The sequence below is a fragment of the Folsomia candida genome, unplaced genomic scaffold, assembly GCF_002217175.1.
Source record: "Folsomia candida strain VU population unplaced genomic scaffold, ASM221717v1 Fcan01_Sc019, whole genome shotgun sequence".
NCBI lineage: Eukaryota > Metazoa > Arthropoda > Collembola > Entomobryomorpha > Isotomidae > Folsomia > Folsomia candida.
In genome coordinates this window covers 3,020,356-3,032,824 of record NW_019091211.1, presented here as the reverse complement: position 1 = coordinate 3,032,824, position 12,469 = coordinate 3,020,356, and the positions used below count along the sequence as shown (strand labels likewise).

The 12,469-nt window shown below is 35.8% G+C and overlaps 3 protein-coding genes across 3 annotated transcripts; all 3 read left to right on the top strand.

Annotated features, from left to right (window-relative positions):
* Positions 1–399: 399 nt before the first annotated feature.
* Positions 400–2,019, top strand: LOC118438254. Its single transcript, XM_035858169.1, has 2 exons — positions 400–621; positions 688–2,019. Exons 1-2 carry the CDS (start codon positions 534–536, stop codon positions 1,524–1,526), a joined length of 927 nt encoding a protein of 308 aa, XP_035714062.1. The 5' UTR covers positions 400–533; the 3' UTR covers positions 1,527–2,019.
* Positions 2,020–2,571: 552 nt separating this feature from the next.
* On the top strand, positions 2,572–6,244 carry LOC118438339. Its single transcript, XM_035858321.1, has 5 exons — positions 2,572–2,849; positions 2,979–3,091; positions 3,183–3,306; positions 3,386–3,489; positions 3,550–6,244. The coding sequence occupies exons 2-5, from the start codon at positions 3,001–3,003 to the stop codon at positions 4,032–4,034; spliced, it is 804 nt and encodes a 267-aa protein (XP_035714214.1). The 5' UTR covers positions 2,572–2,849; positions 2,979–3,000; the 3' UTR covers positions 4,035–6,244.
* A 1,043-nt stretch (positions 6,245–7,287) lies between these two features.
* On the top strand, positions 7,288–12,436 carry LOC118438261. The gene is made up of 6 exons (XM_035858177.1): positions 7,288–7,462; positions 7,563–7,788; positions 8,131–8,274; positions 8,562–9,006; positions 9,466–9,651; positions 9,735–12,436. Exons 2-6 carry the CDS (start codon positions 7,583–7,585, stop codon positions 12,057–12,059), a joined length of 3,306 nt encoding a protein of 1,101 aa, XP_035714070.1. The 5' UTR covers positions 7,288–7,462; positions 7,563–7,582; the 3' UTR covers positions 12,060–12,436.
* Positions 12,437–12,469: the final 33 nt, after the last annotated feature.

Sequence of the window (12,469 nt, the reverse complement as noted above, 5' to 3'; positions counted from 1 at the left end):
ACTTATAACAATCACTCTACCAGCTCAGTAATAACGGGCATTATACATAGTTCAGTAATGCTGTACTTATGAAAACTTTGCCACTCATAAACAAAGTTATACCAATCCGGTTGGAAGTTATTACCAAATCAATACTAGTACGGAGTATATATTTGACTACCAGATTTTTAACAGTGTATCATCAATGGCCGTTATTAACTATCAAAAAAAATACTTGCTGATTAAACTTAGACTAACTTAAAGCCATAACTGCATATCTGCATAACCACCAGTATGCCCAAACCTGCCTAGTTTGTATGACTTTATCTTATGCATGATTTATAAATGATAATTGAAATCAGAAGCCATTGGATAAACAAAAACACTTCATGTTAACACATCAAGGTCCAGGCAAGACTTGCAAGGATTCACTCTTTATTTACCTGCTGGAGAATCTAGCGGACCCGGTTTTAGAATGGAACCTCCAATATTCATCCGTAGTTTTCCATAATAACCAGGATTATTAAATTATATGTCCCACATCCACGCAGGTCATGAACACAAACGGGCCTGTGACCCAGCCAATGTTGGTCAATTTGCCAAATATTGGTAAAAGACGGTCAGGAGAGATCAATTGTTCAGGTAAAAGATTCTATAAATCTTATTTAACTCGATAATTATTTACTCATCTATGCCAAAAATATGCAGAGTTTTTCCAAGTGATTCTCATCCCTCCACGTGAACTAGGCTATCAAAGAACATCCGATATTGGACATGTCAACTCCGTGGAGAAGAAGCCAGTCAGGAATAAAAATGGGAAAGAAATTTCAGTCTGGAAACGTTCCCATATTGTTTTAGGAATCATAGCAGTTGCATTTCTACTCGTAATATTAACGGTTTACCTTTCTTTTAAGATGAAAAATGTTGAAAATGTACCAAAAGCGCCATCCCACGGATGCAATTTAGCATATGAAAGTTCTCGGAACTCTAACCATGTCAGACTTAATATGAAATCGGCCAACTGGAATTTTTGTCGATATAGCGAAAATTCCTTAATTATTGATGACAACGTGGTGAAAATTGTTGTAAATTCTGCTAAAATTGTGTGTCCCGAGAATGTAAAAATTTTGCAAGTTTATCCCAATTCCTTACAGCCAAGTCATTATACCGCCTTATTTGATAAATTTCCTTCAATCAGGACAATTTCATTTATTGCAAAAAACGGATGTGGCCAATTTATGAGTTTAGGGAGGAAAACTGGGATCATACTTAGACATGTGACGAATCTAAAATTTGTCGAGTTTGAAAATTGCCCCAGAGTTTATCAAGAAATTCAGGAAATATTTGAATTCCCCTGTTTACAAGAGATTGAGTTTGAATGCAATAAGTTTACAAGCGAGGATCTAGGAATAATTAGAAATTTTAGCGTTATTTCAAGTTCTTTAGGTGTAGTTAAATGTGCTAATGAAGTATCGTGTGGAGATGCCATGGATATATTTCAAAATAGTGAATTTATTATAAAAAATGATCGATGTGAATGTTATTGATAAAATTACTGGATATGTTTTTAAAGAAAAAAGTTAGTATTAATTTTTGTTCATATGCAAATAAAGTTGAATATACCTTGCGGTAAAAATTCTTGACAAAGTTTTAAGACAAATAGTGTACATATATGTACATAGCCTCGATATTAAAATAGCTTAATAATTGAAAACAGACTGATCTAATTTTAACCAGAAGGGAATATATGTAGCTTGATTTGGAAATTTCAACCAATCTTGTAAATTAAAATTGCTATGGTATTAATATTTGCATGTATATACCTAGGAAGTAGTACATATTTTCTTACAGCTCATTTTGGCGGAGGGGTATATGTATTTATATGTATGTGGAGTAGAAGGAATGATCGCATACTATGTACATAAGTATCTACCTTATCAAGTCATCACATTTACAATTTGTAAATTACAAATACATATTTACTAATAAATAACATGACGTAACTCTATGGGTTATATGAAGCCTGCAAGAATTGAGAGATAATAAAGCAGAAAGCAGTTAATCAATCAATCTCAATATGATTATGCACCTTTACCATAATGCCTAACTTACCACCTTTAGGTTCCAGTGATAATATTAATGTAATAAATATTTGTGGACTGGGTACAATATAAACATAAACTTCGGTAGTATTACTGTTTATAGCTACATATACATACATACGCATTATTTTTAAATACAACTTTAAAACTATACATGCACATTCAAGTTGAAGCGGGTGGGCTCCACCTTTCAGCACCAGCGGTACAATGGTTTGCATTTGTATATAAACGCGTAGCACACAAAACTTGCGTCACGCAGGTTTACACAGCAGCCTGATAAGCCGTTTGATAACTGGTGAATAGTTTGGCCATCATCAACATGATCCCTGGACCGACCATCGTGACAGTGAAGATTTTGGATCCGGCAAATAAACTGCGAATAATTTTCGCCATTCACTTCTGAATACCTTCCAGTGTATAAATTACTTTTTCTTAAATTCTGCCAAATTTAATTGTCTTAAATCCTGCCTGATTGGTCCAATATGACAGCGATTTAAATTAATTTCAAACAGGTGCCTATACCTCTCTAAACATATATACACTCCACAAATTTTTTGTTTTACCTGCAAAGTCTCTAATTGTGTGGTTTGGTTCGGTTCACCCGGAATAGGAAATTACCAAGTCTGATTTCGTTAAATTTTAAATTATTTTAAAACATAACGATTAAGGACTTCAACGAGGATTTTAATACTTAATAAATTCTAAACTTCACGAATTTTCCTTGATGTGGACAAGTAAAAGTCATAAAAAGTGCAGTTAATTAGTATGGTAAGTATCCGATATTTTTAAAACCTTGAGTAATTTAAAGTCAAGTGTACATACATACCTATGTACATAAATCAATGTAAACAAAATTTAACTGAGTGTCCATTAATTTTTTTTTCTTAACAAATACAGCCCATCAAAGCTTGCGCGAGCCATGGCATTTGTGGCACTCAACGACCCTTCCGCACCCATTGAAAATGTTATTGCAAAATCTCTTGATGATTCGGGATACAAAAAATGCTCAGGTTAATATTTTCTGTCTTAATTGTAATTAAACTAACGTATCTATCAAGGGAATCTTTGAAATATGTACTGAACATAAAAAATATTTTGAAGGAGAAATTAAGACTCATTTCAAAATTGAAACACCCGCCACGGTAACCACGCCCCTACGAATGGCAGAAAATGATGACGAAATTGAGGCCCAAAATCAAGATATGGAAGCCAATGGATTATCAACGTAACGTGTTTAATTCTCAGATTAAAAACAATAGATTTTCGTTCATTTTGCTAATAACGACGTTAAAATTTGTATTTAGTTTATGTAAACCACTCATCCGACATCGGAAAATTGCTGGAATTTGTTTGTTCGTGGTCCTGGCAGCCGCAGTGGGATTGGGATTATATATTTCAAGATCGAATGGTACTGGCTTAATAATTTTAAGGGAAAATTTAATGCGCATATTTTTCCTATTTTAATTAGATCCTGTCAAGAAAGAACAAGAAAGTGAAACTCAACCCGATGACGTCCAGAAAATACCAAATTTGATCATTTCTGAAGTCTCCTCTGGCATAATTGAAAACTTACGTCGTCGAAAACCTGGCTACAGTCTGTCTTTTCAAGCTTCTGGCTTATCACCTCGTGACATATATGACATTTTCGACGCCATGAAAGACGGCGTCGTAGTTTTGACTATTGATTTCGACATATTTCTTGAAACTCAAGAAACTTGCGTTGACATGTCGGGATATCTGGATTCCGACAGTATTATTGAAATGATAAATGTAAAAAATATTACCATCTTACGGCCTAATGTATGTTTTTTTCAATCAAACGTGGCCCAATTTTTAACCTTCACTAAAAAACTGCAAAACGCGGAAATTGGAATTGGAGATGACCCCATAATACGAAAGATGACGGTCTGGTTAAACGAGTCTAGTCCTGGAGTCGCTATTAATTCGACCTGAAAGAAGGTTTTTTAAATTCGATGCACATTTGCATGTGTATCTTACAAATTTCCAGCTTGTTTTGTTCTGCTAATGTCAAGGTGACAAAAGATTAGGGGTCGCGTACGCGACCAAGTGTCAAACTTGATTAGATGCACGTGTATCTACATGTGACCTCCCCCCCAAACCCCAGTCAGTGCAAGTACATGTATTCATGTTTGAAATAAATTTGCATGCATATAGGGTTGCCGCGGGTAACGGGTCGGGTACCCGTTACCCGCATACCCGCACGATTCTTGCGGGTACCCGTTACCTGCGGGTAGTGAGAACTACCCGCACGGGTAACGGGTAGTTCAGTTTTTATTTAATTTTCTACATAAATCAGTTCACAAAGAAAGTTCGCAGCAAGTTAGTCCATTTACCAACAGTAGCGTCAATTTATTATTTTTCCATTTCAAAATTTGTCATTTGCCAGCAAAAAGCGTTTATAGCTAGCGTCACGTTTCGGAAGCCACACAAGCCTATGCCAGCCTCAAATACTTTTCACGTCCAGAAAATGGTCAATTATTGTTTCTCAAGCATAGTTTGCCTGCCCTAAAATACAAGTAATAATTTGACTTGTATTTGTGTGTCTTTAGGGGTAAGTACATAAGGACGTCAGTCTTATAAGACTGACCACGTTTTAATTTGTGCTCTGAAGATGAAAAGCCTGAATCCGATTGAAAGCAAAAAATTATTTGCAGACAATTTTTTTGAATGAAAACTTCATCTAAATTAAAATTTGAAAAAATCAAACTCACAACTCAACCTTTTTCAGGCTATACCAAGATTGCTCAACGAATATCAAAAAGTCAGGTAAAAAATTAGGAATCGCGTGATACTCATCTTTCTGTTGAATGGCCCCTTCGAAGACAAATATTAGCGGCAAAGTTCAATTTTTAAGTAAGTGTTCTGTGTCTTTTTCCTCCACTGGACGAAAACCATGGTGGACTTTGAACTCTGCCCCAGCAATAGTTTCCTCTAAATGGGCCATTCAACGGAAAAATAAGTGTCATGTAATTCATATTTTGTGACTTAATTTTTTGACATATGTTCATAAATCGCTAAGAAATACCGGTATAACTTGAAAAACGATCCAATATAAGCCAAAAAGTTTGGTTTCGGAAATAACGTAAGACATCTACGAGCAAATTATGGCATGCGTTACTTGCATAGCATTATCTCAAAGTACATATAAACCAAAACGAAGAAATAATTGATCAAATCAAATTTATTCTGAAGCTTGGTTAGTTTTTAACTTAATTCTCATAACGGGTAGCGGGTAGCGGGTACCCGCACGGGTACCCGTGCGGGTACGGGTAGTTCTGCTGCGGGTAGCGGGTCGGGTAACGGGTAGCATTTTCGCTACCCGCGGCAACCCTACATGCATATGTATTAAAGTTGAGGCGATGCGCTCCATCGTTTAGCTACAGTGATATAATAAGTATGTCTTGTGCATTTATGTACACAAAGCTATCGTCACGCAGCTTTAAATGCATACACATGTACGTTGAGCTTGATAAGCAGTTTGATAAGGACGAATAGTTATACATATTCATGTATGTATGGCTATCTTTAACGTGATCTATGGATCGTTGCCAAAACCAAACTTTTGGACAATGAGAATTTGAGATTCGGCAAATTAACTGTTAATAATTTTGACCATTCGGTTCTGTATAATTTGCAATAAGTAAATTTGGTTGTTTTAAATCCTGCCAATATGATTAGTCCAATTTGGCAGCGATTCAAATTTACCTAATTCACAAAAGAAGTTTTTAGTCTCCAATTGCATGCATAAATGTAAAATTTTTCTTTCTCTTATAGAACTGTTGAATTTGTGGTTTGGTTCTGTTCGCTCATAAAGAATTTGCAATTAGGTTTTTTGTAATGTTTAAACTCTTTTTGATTGCAATTGTTTTGTCTTTTCACATCATCGTTGTTCTTAATCGATAACTTTAATATTTACTGAAACCTAGAGTTCACGCATTTTTCTTGGTCAGGCAAGCAAAAGGTATAAACGTTTACCTAAATAAGTTGACTCAATGCAAAAAATGAAGAATCAATTGCGAAACTAATATACATAGTGTGTACCTAGATATTTGTAAAATCTAGGGTAATATTAAACTGACTGTTTATTAATTTTTGCAATATTATCAATAAAATTGATGACCAATTCGTCGAAAGAAAAAAAATCCCATGTTAAATTTAATTCTAAATTAATAAATATGTAAGTTTTGGTAAAAAAATATTTGAACTTTTCGTCAGTTGTTGGTTTCCATTCGTTTTAAAACAATCAAATAAATTTGGTCCAATAAATTATGTGAATAGCTGATCAAGTATATCTACAAAATTGGAGTGGAGTGGACAAAGTAAAGCAAAACTTGTCAAAAACAATATTTATAATCATTTACCCTTCAATTAGTACAGTGATGGCGGAAGTTGAGGAGACATATGGGGACATTAGCACTGTAGTTTTGGGGGCATGTTCTCCTTTTTCGGCCGACAATGCATGTATATTGTCGAGTATATACATATGTACCTAAGTATGAATACATAGATAAATATAGTTATTATCAAAAATTATTAGCTCCCTACGGTAGGGACCCTACCACTAAGAAAATTATCGTAAACCAGCATCATGTATAAACGAAACTTAAATACCGTAAATACTCTATTTATAGCCGGGTCTAAGCTCCGCACAGATCTGGCTATAATTAATAACCGGGTATTATTTGAGATCCGGCAAATTTTTTTTCGGTCATTCATAACTGGCAGTATTTCAGAATACAAATTAATAGAATGTCATAATTAGAGGCAAGTTTATTAAATTTTTCAAATTTTGGCTTGAGACCCGGCTATAAATAGAGTATTTACGGTATGTACATATGTGTGCATGAATGCATTTTTAGCTACAATAATAATCAAATGCTGAAATCAGAATACTCATTGTAACCCATGATTTTGGTCGGGTTAAGAACTTGTGCCATTTCAAATCAGAATCAAACAAAGTGACACACCTCACTAAAGTTGAGATGATCACATCACATCTCTGATCACATCTCTGATCACATCTATGATCACATCTCTACTTATGTTACGCTTCATTGCGTCATTATGGGTAAGAGGATGACTTACATATCTCTGCTGGTATGTAGAACCCGTTTGTTTTGCTGTATATCGCATCCAGCTCGATGGCATCCCCATTCAGTTAAATTCTCCACACATTAAACACAGCTGCAAAGAAAACATACATATGTATGTATGTCCATTACTAAATAACTACGACAGGAGAAATTCAAATAAGCTGAAACATTTGCATACGTTACATATAATCAAATAAGTAGTTTTGTTAAATTGTTATAGTAAATTGTTTCAAATATATATCTACTACGGACTTAATTATAAAACAAGTACGGCATCATTACAATTAGAAGAATATCCTTAATCCAATTACACTTTATAATTCTTTTAATGTAATAACTTATCCAATCTCGTATGCATTAATCCTAGAATTTTTCCATAATATTCAAATGTCAACCGGAACCAATTCCTGTGCGGCTTCTGCATCCAAGCTTTCAAATTCCGGAAGTTTTACAACAACTTTTGTTTCTCAATACCTCGTCGATTTTCATCCCATCAGTGTTCTTGGAAGTGGAACTTTTGGAGTCGTTTTTCTAGCCAAGAAAGGAATTGATGGTATGCTCTACGCCGTAAAAAGGATTAGTTTACCGGAAAAGTGAGTCACGTAAAAGTTTACACTCTTAGAAATCTGGTAAAGTCTGGCAGGTATTGATTTCTCGGTATTACAGTTGCTATCGTTTTGTTTTAAAATCATATCGGGCAGTACAAATTTGCCACCGGTATGAAACTTTAATACCGAGCTAAATAAACGTTAATACCACTTTGGTAGATTCATATGACTCATATGGTACACATGTGTACGTATATACATATTAATACCACTTGGTATTATTTTAATACTCGATTTGTAAGAGTACATCTGTTACAATTAATTGTCATTAATCTCACAATCATTAGTTCTTCCATCCAAACTAAATTTCTTTTGTTCTCTATTTAGAATCAAATACCACAACGCGGTACAGCTCGAGGTTTTGACATTGTCTCGTTTAACGCATCAAAATATCGTCAGATATTTTAACGCTTGGATTGAACGTCCCCCGGAAGACTGGATAGAAGAAAATGATCCTCTCTACGCAGAATAGTATGTAAAACAAACATGTATAATCCTTAGTTCACAAATAACTTGAGTCCAGAAAAATTTGCTATAAAACTTTGATACCGAGCTATGTATGTATGTAGTACTACATTGAATTACTTATTAATCCCACTTTGGTAGATTCAAATATGAATATCGCTTTTATGCTTTAATATGCAATTTCAAAGAGTGTAATTCATTATTGGACAATTTTGACCATATTTCGAACAATAACTTTTTTCAGTGGAGCAGCAAAATAGTCCAATTTCTAAAATTTATTTATCTCCTGACAGCAAAGACGACGTGGACACAGGTTCGGACTCGTGTGTCGATTCAAGGTGTTTTTACGGTCCTAACCCCTACCACTTATACCTCCAGCAAGAATACTGTCCAAACCATACACTTCGAGTTTGGCTGGACAAACATGAAGAGAGAAAAAACGTGATGGTTTTCCTATCCCAAATTATAAATGGGTTGGAGTACATTCACTCAAAAAGGGTTATTCACAGAGATCTAAAGCCAGAAAATATATTCCTTTCTGCAAAAACAGAAAACAATAGTCAAGAAATCGAGGAAGAGTTGGTCCTTAAAATTGGGGACTTCGGCCTGGCCAGTATCGACCTTACAAGTGAGGACGTTGTTGACGAGTATACGCAGCGAAACGACCAGGATTCCAGTGAAAATAGTAGTGGAAAGGCTAGAGAATGTGGAACAGAGCTGTATAAATGTCCCGTAAAGGTATGCAAATGTGTAAATTCTTTGTCACTGATCTTTTAAAACAAGCACAAAAAAATTATATTAGTTGAATCTATATATGATCGATTGACACTAATTTCTTCCAAAATGGAGGGTACAAGCAGTGATCCTTGACTATTAAATTTTTAATTGTGTAATATTCAATAGTCAATGTTCACATATTCAATTAAATTGAATAATAATAATAAATAATTTTTAGTATTCGGAATTTCTATAAATAATGTGCGTGAATATATCCACGCACTTCATTCAATTTATTTGAACTCATGATAACATATATATGCTTGTATATGACTGTACATTCATGGGCCCGTAAGCGGCCTCAAATGGATATCAATAAATATTCATTCATTCATTCATTATTTATAGAAATTTTACATAAATTAAGAAATATTTGTAATTAGTTCAATGTTTACTTATTCCGTATACTAATATTTCTAGACGGACAACCTCCGAGATGTCAATAATCCCTTCCCCTTTGACAGTAAACTGGACATATATGCCGCTGGAATTATCGCTTTTGAATTATTCATCTACCTGGATCCAAAAACTAGACGAGGAACGATAGATAAGTTAAACAGGTTGCAGGTTTATCCTGCTGGATTTCAAGATGCGCATGCGTTCGAGGTGGGACCTTACGAAATATATATTTTACCACTTCATATATTTATAATTTTATTTGCTGACTAATAAATAGTTTCACTCCGTAGCACCAACTTGTACAAGAAATGGTAACAATAAACCCAAACGATCGCCCAGATGCGAAGGCAATGAAAGAAAAATTGCAAAATTATTTCAATTCCGGGGTAACCCTTCCTATTCTGTACAATGTTTCCGACAGCGCGACCAAATTTCACGGAAGAGAAAAAAATCTGACCGATTTGGAGACCATTTTAACCAAGAGGAGTCCCACTGAGGCAGAATTTATCGTCATCACGGGCATGGGAGGCATGGGAAAGTCCGAGTTGGCAAAACAGTTCGGAATTCAAACTTTCACCAGGAGAGGAACCAGCGTCGTCTGGCTTCATGGCGATGACGACGATACACTTGCCAGATCAGCTGTAGAATTCGCGCAAAATACGTTAAAAATTTCGACAATTAGTCACAACGAGAAACAGCTCCCTCTGCCGGATATTTTCAAACTGATTCATCAATTCTTCAAAGGCACAGAATGGCTCCTGATTATCGACAACATTGAAAAAATTAGTGACCCTATGAAATCTATTTTCAAAAACTTCACTTCCTACTTCCCATTAAAACCGGTGGTTATTTTGACAACCAGATACACAGATGTGCTGCCGGGGTCAAACGTGGTAGCCTTAGACGTCCTCTCAGAAGAAGATGCTGCTCATCTCATCGCTTCAAATCTGGAAGATGTTCAGGATTCGAAAGACGAAACTGTAGTGCTCGAACTCTGCAAACTTTTGCAAAATTTCCCACTTGCAATTAACCAAGCCGTGGGTTACATTCGTGAACAAAATAGCGAAACTTTAGAGGATTTCAGTATTGCAAAATATTTGGAAATTTACACCCTCGAGAAAGCCACATTATTGGGGTTTGAAATCCAAGATATCAAGCATGACTATACTCTCACGACTTTGTCCACGTGGAACACAACTTTAAAAGTTATTCAAGCCGTGGAAGGAATTGGTCAAGTTGCATGCGAATTACTGGATTTTCTCGCTTATTGCGAAAGTGATGATGTCCCCGTGGACTTTGTGACGACATCGATGATCCCGATCTTACACCAAGAAAATTTGCGATACATACCGGAAGACGACATCAAGAGGTCTATCATACTCTTAAGGAAGTATAACATGTGTAAACTTCCCTCGAAACGTGCCATCAGTGTTCACCGCCTAGTCCAGGAGATAATCAGATTGAAAATAAAACCTATTGAGGACACCTGGTTAATAAAAGTCTTATCAGTTTTCCATCATATGGCTGAGAAGGGTGTCGAGTCAAATCCGAAATCTCACATCCCACACATTGCAAGCATTTGGAAATATGGCGAAGCTTATGCCGAAATCATAGGCAAGTTTCGCTACTTCCCGACCTGGGTGACTCGAACGTTACATAAGCATCACTTATACCTAGAAGCTAACGAATTAGGAAGAAGAAATTACCACAGAATGCTAGCTCTGCGAGGTGAGCTAGAGCCAAAATGGGACGACTACACCTTAGCGACTTGGACGATGGGAAATGCATTTTGTGAAGCACTTTGGTCTGCCGGCAAAGATTCAGCGGCGTACCACCTTTATCATTATCTGTTCCTGAAGGAGACTGAAATTCTTGGGATCAATCATCCGCTCACAATCTCTACGGGGTATAACATTCTTCAAATTTTATCCAAGGGCGTTGTTACAAGCGATCATACTCCAGTTCCTGACTTCTTGCAATTGGCGCATCAACTGTGCACTGCTAGTAAGAAGGTTTTTGGCGAAAACCACCAAATGACTGTTCTTCTCGAAAATTTCTACCTTTTCGGACTTTCCTGGACAGGTCATGAACAGGAAGCATGGGAGGTTTATGAACAAATTCAAGACAAAGTTTTGTCGCGTGATACTAATATGAAATGCGAGTTAACAATCGAACAAGGGACTACACAGCTTAGCCTTCTTCGCCTATGTGGAAATGATCCAGAGAACGTTTGGCTTGGTGAAATGGTTGAAGAACTTGTTGCAGAGTTATCCGAATCGTTCAGTGACGAACATCCGCTGATGCAAGACGCTAAGATCTTATTATCAAATGAGCTTTATAAACAGGGAAAATATAACGAGGCTTTTAAAATATTGACAGACTTGAATACCAAACAGGTTCAGATATTTGGATCTAATCATCCCACAACGAAAGCAACTTGTGCAACTATTATTCGCCTGTTCCCACATTTGGGAATAATGTGTCAATTTGCGGGGTTTCTTGCGCATAACAATTATCAAATTGATGGAGTAGCTGGAACTATGGAAATGTTTGAAAGATTTAAAAATGAGTGGGGAAATGCGGGAGGTGGCGGATCATCGCCCAATAATAAGTAGAATAGGTTTACAAAGTAAAATTTAAGGTCTTCATCCGTAAATTTACATTTGTGAAATAGGAAATTGCAATTATATATATTAATTTTGTGTGGATTCAGCATTTTTCAAAAATAATTAACATTAACTATGAAGAACGCATGTTTTATTTTATACACGAGGATGAAACAATAAATACTTCAAAGACATAGACATGAAGGATACGGATTTGGACCTAAATCTGTGGAAGCAAACCTTAGACATCATGGTTATAATCTGGTAGCTATGATTTTTTTAAACTTCGTAGGTTAACAACTTCGGTAACACTCAATTTTCAAAGACGCTTAAAAATGATATGTTTCAAGATGCTATTTTCGTAGTGTGATCGGATTTTAAGGAGTATGGGGGGAGGGGCGCAAAAATTTCATAACGCG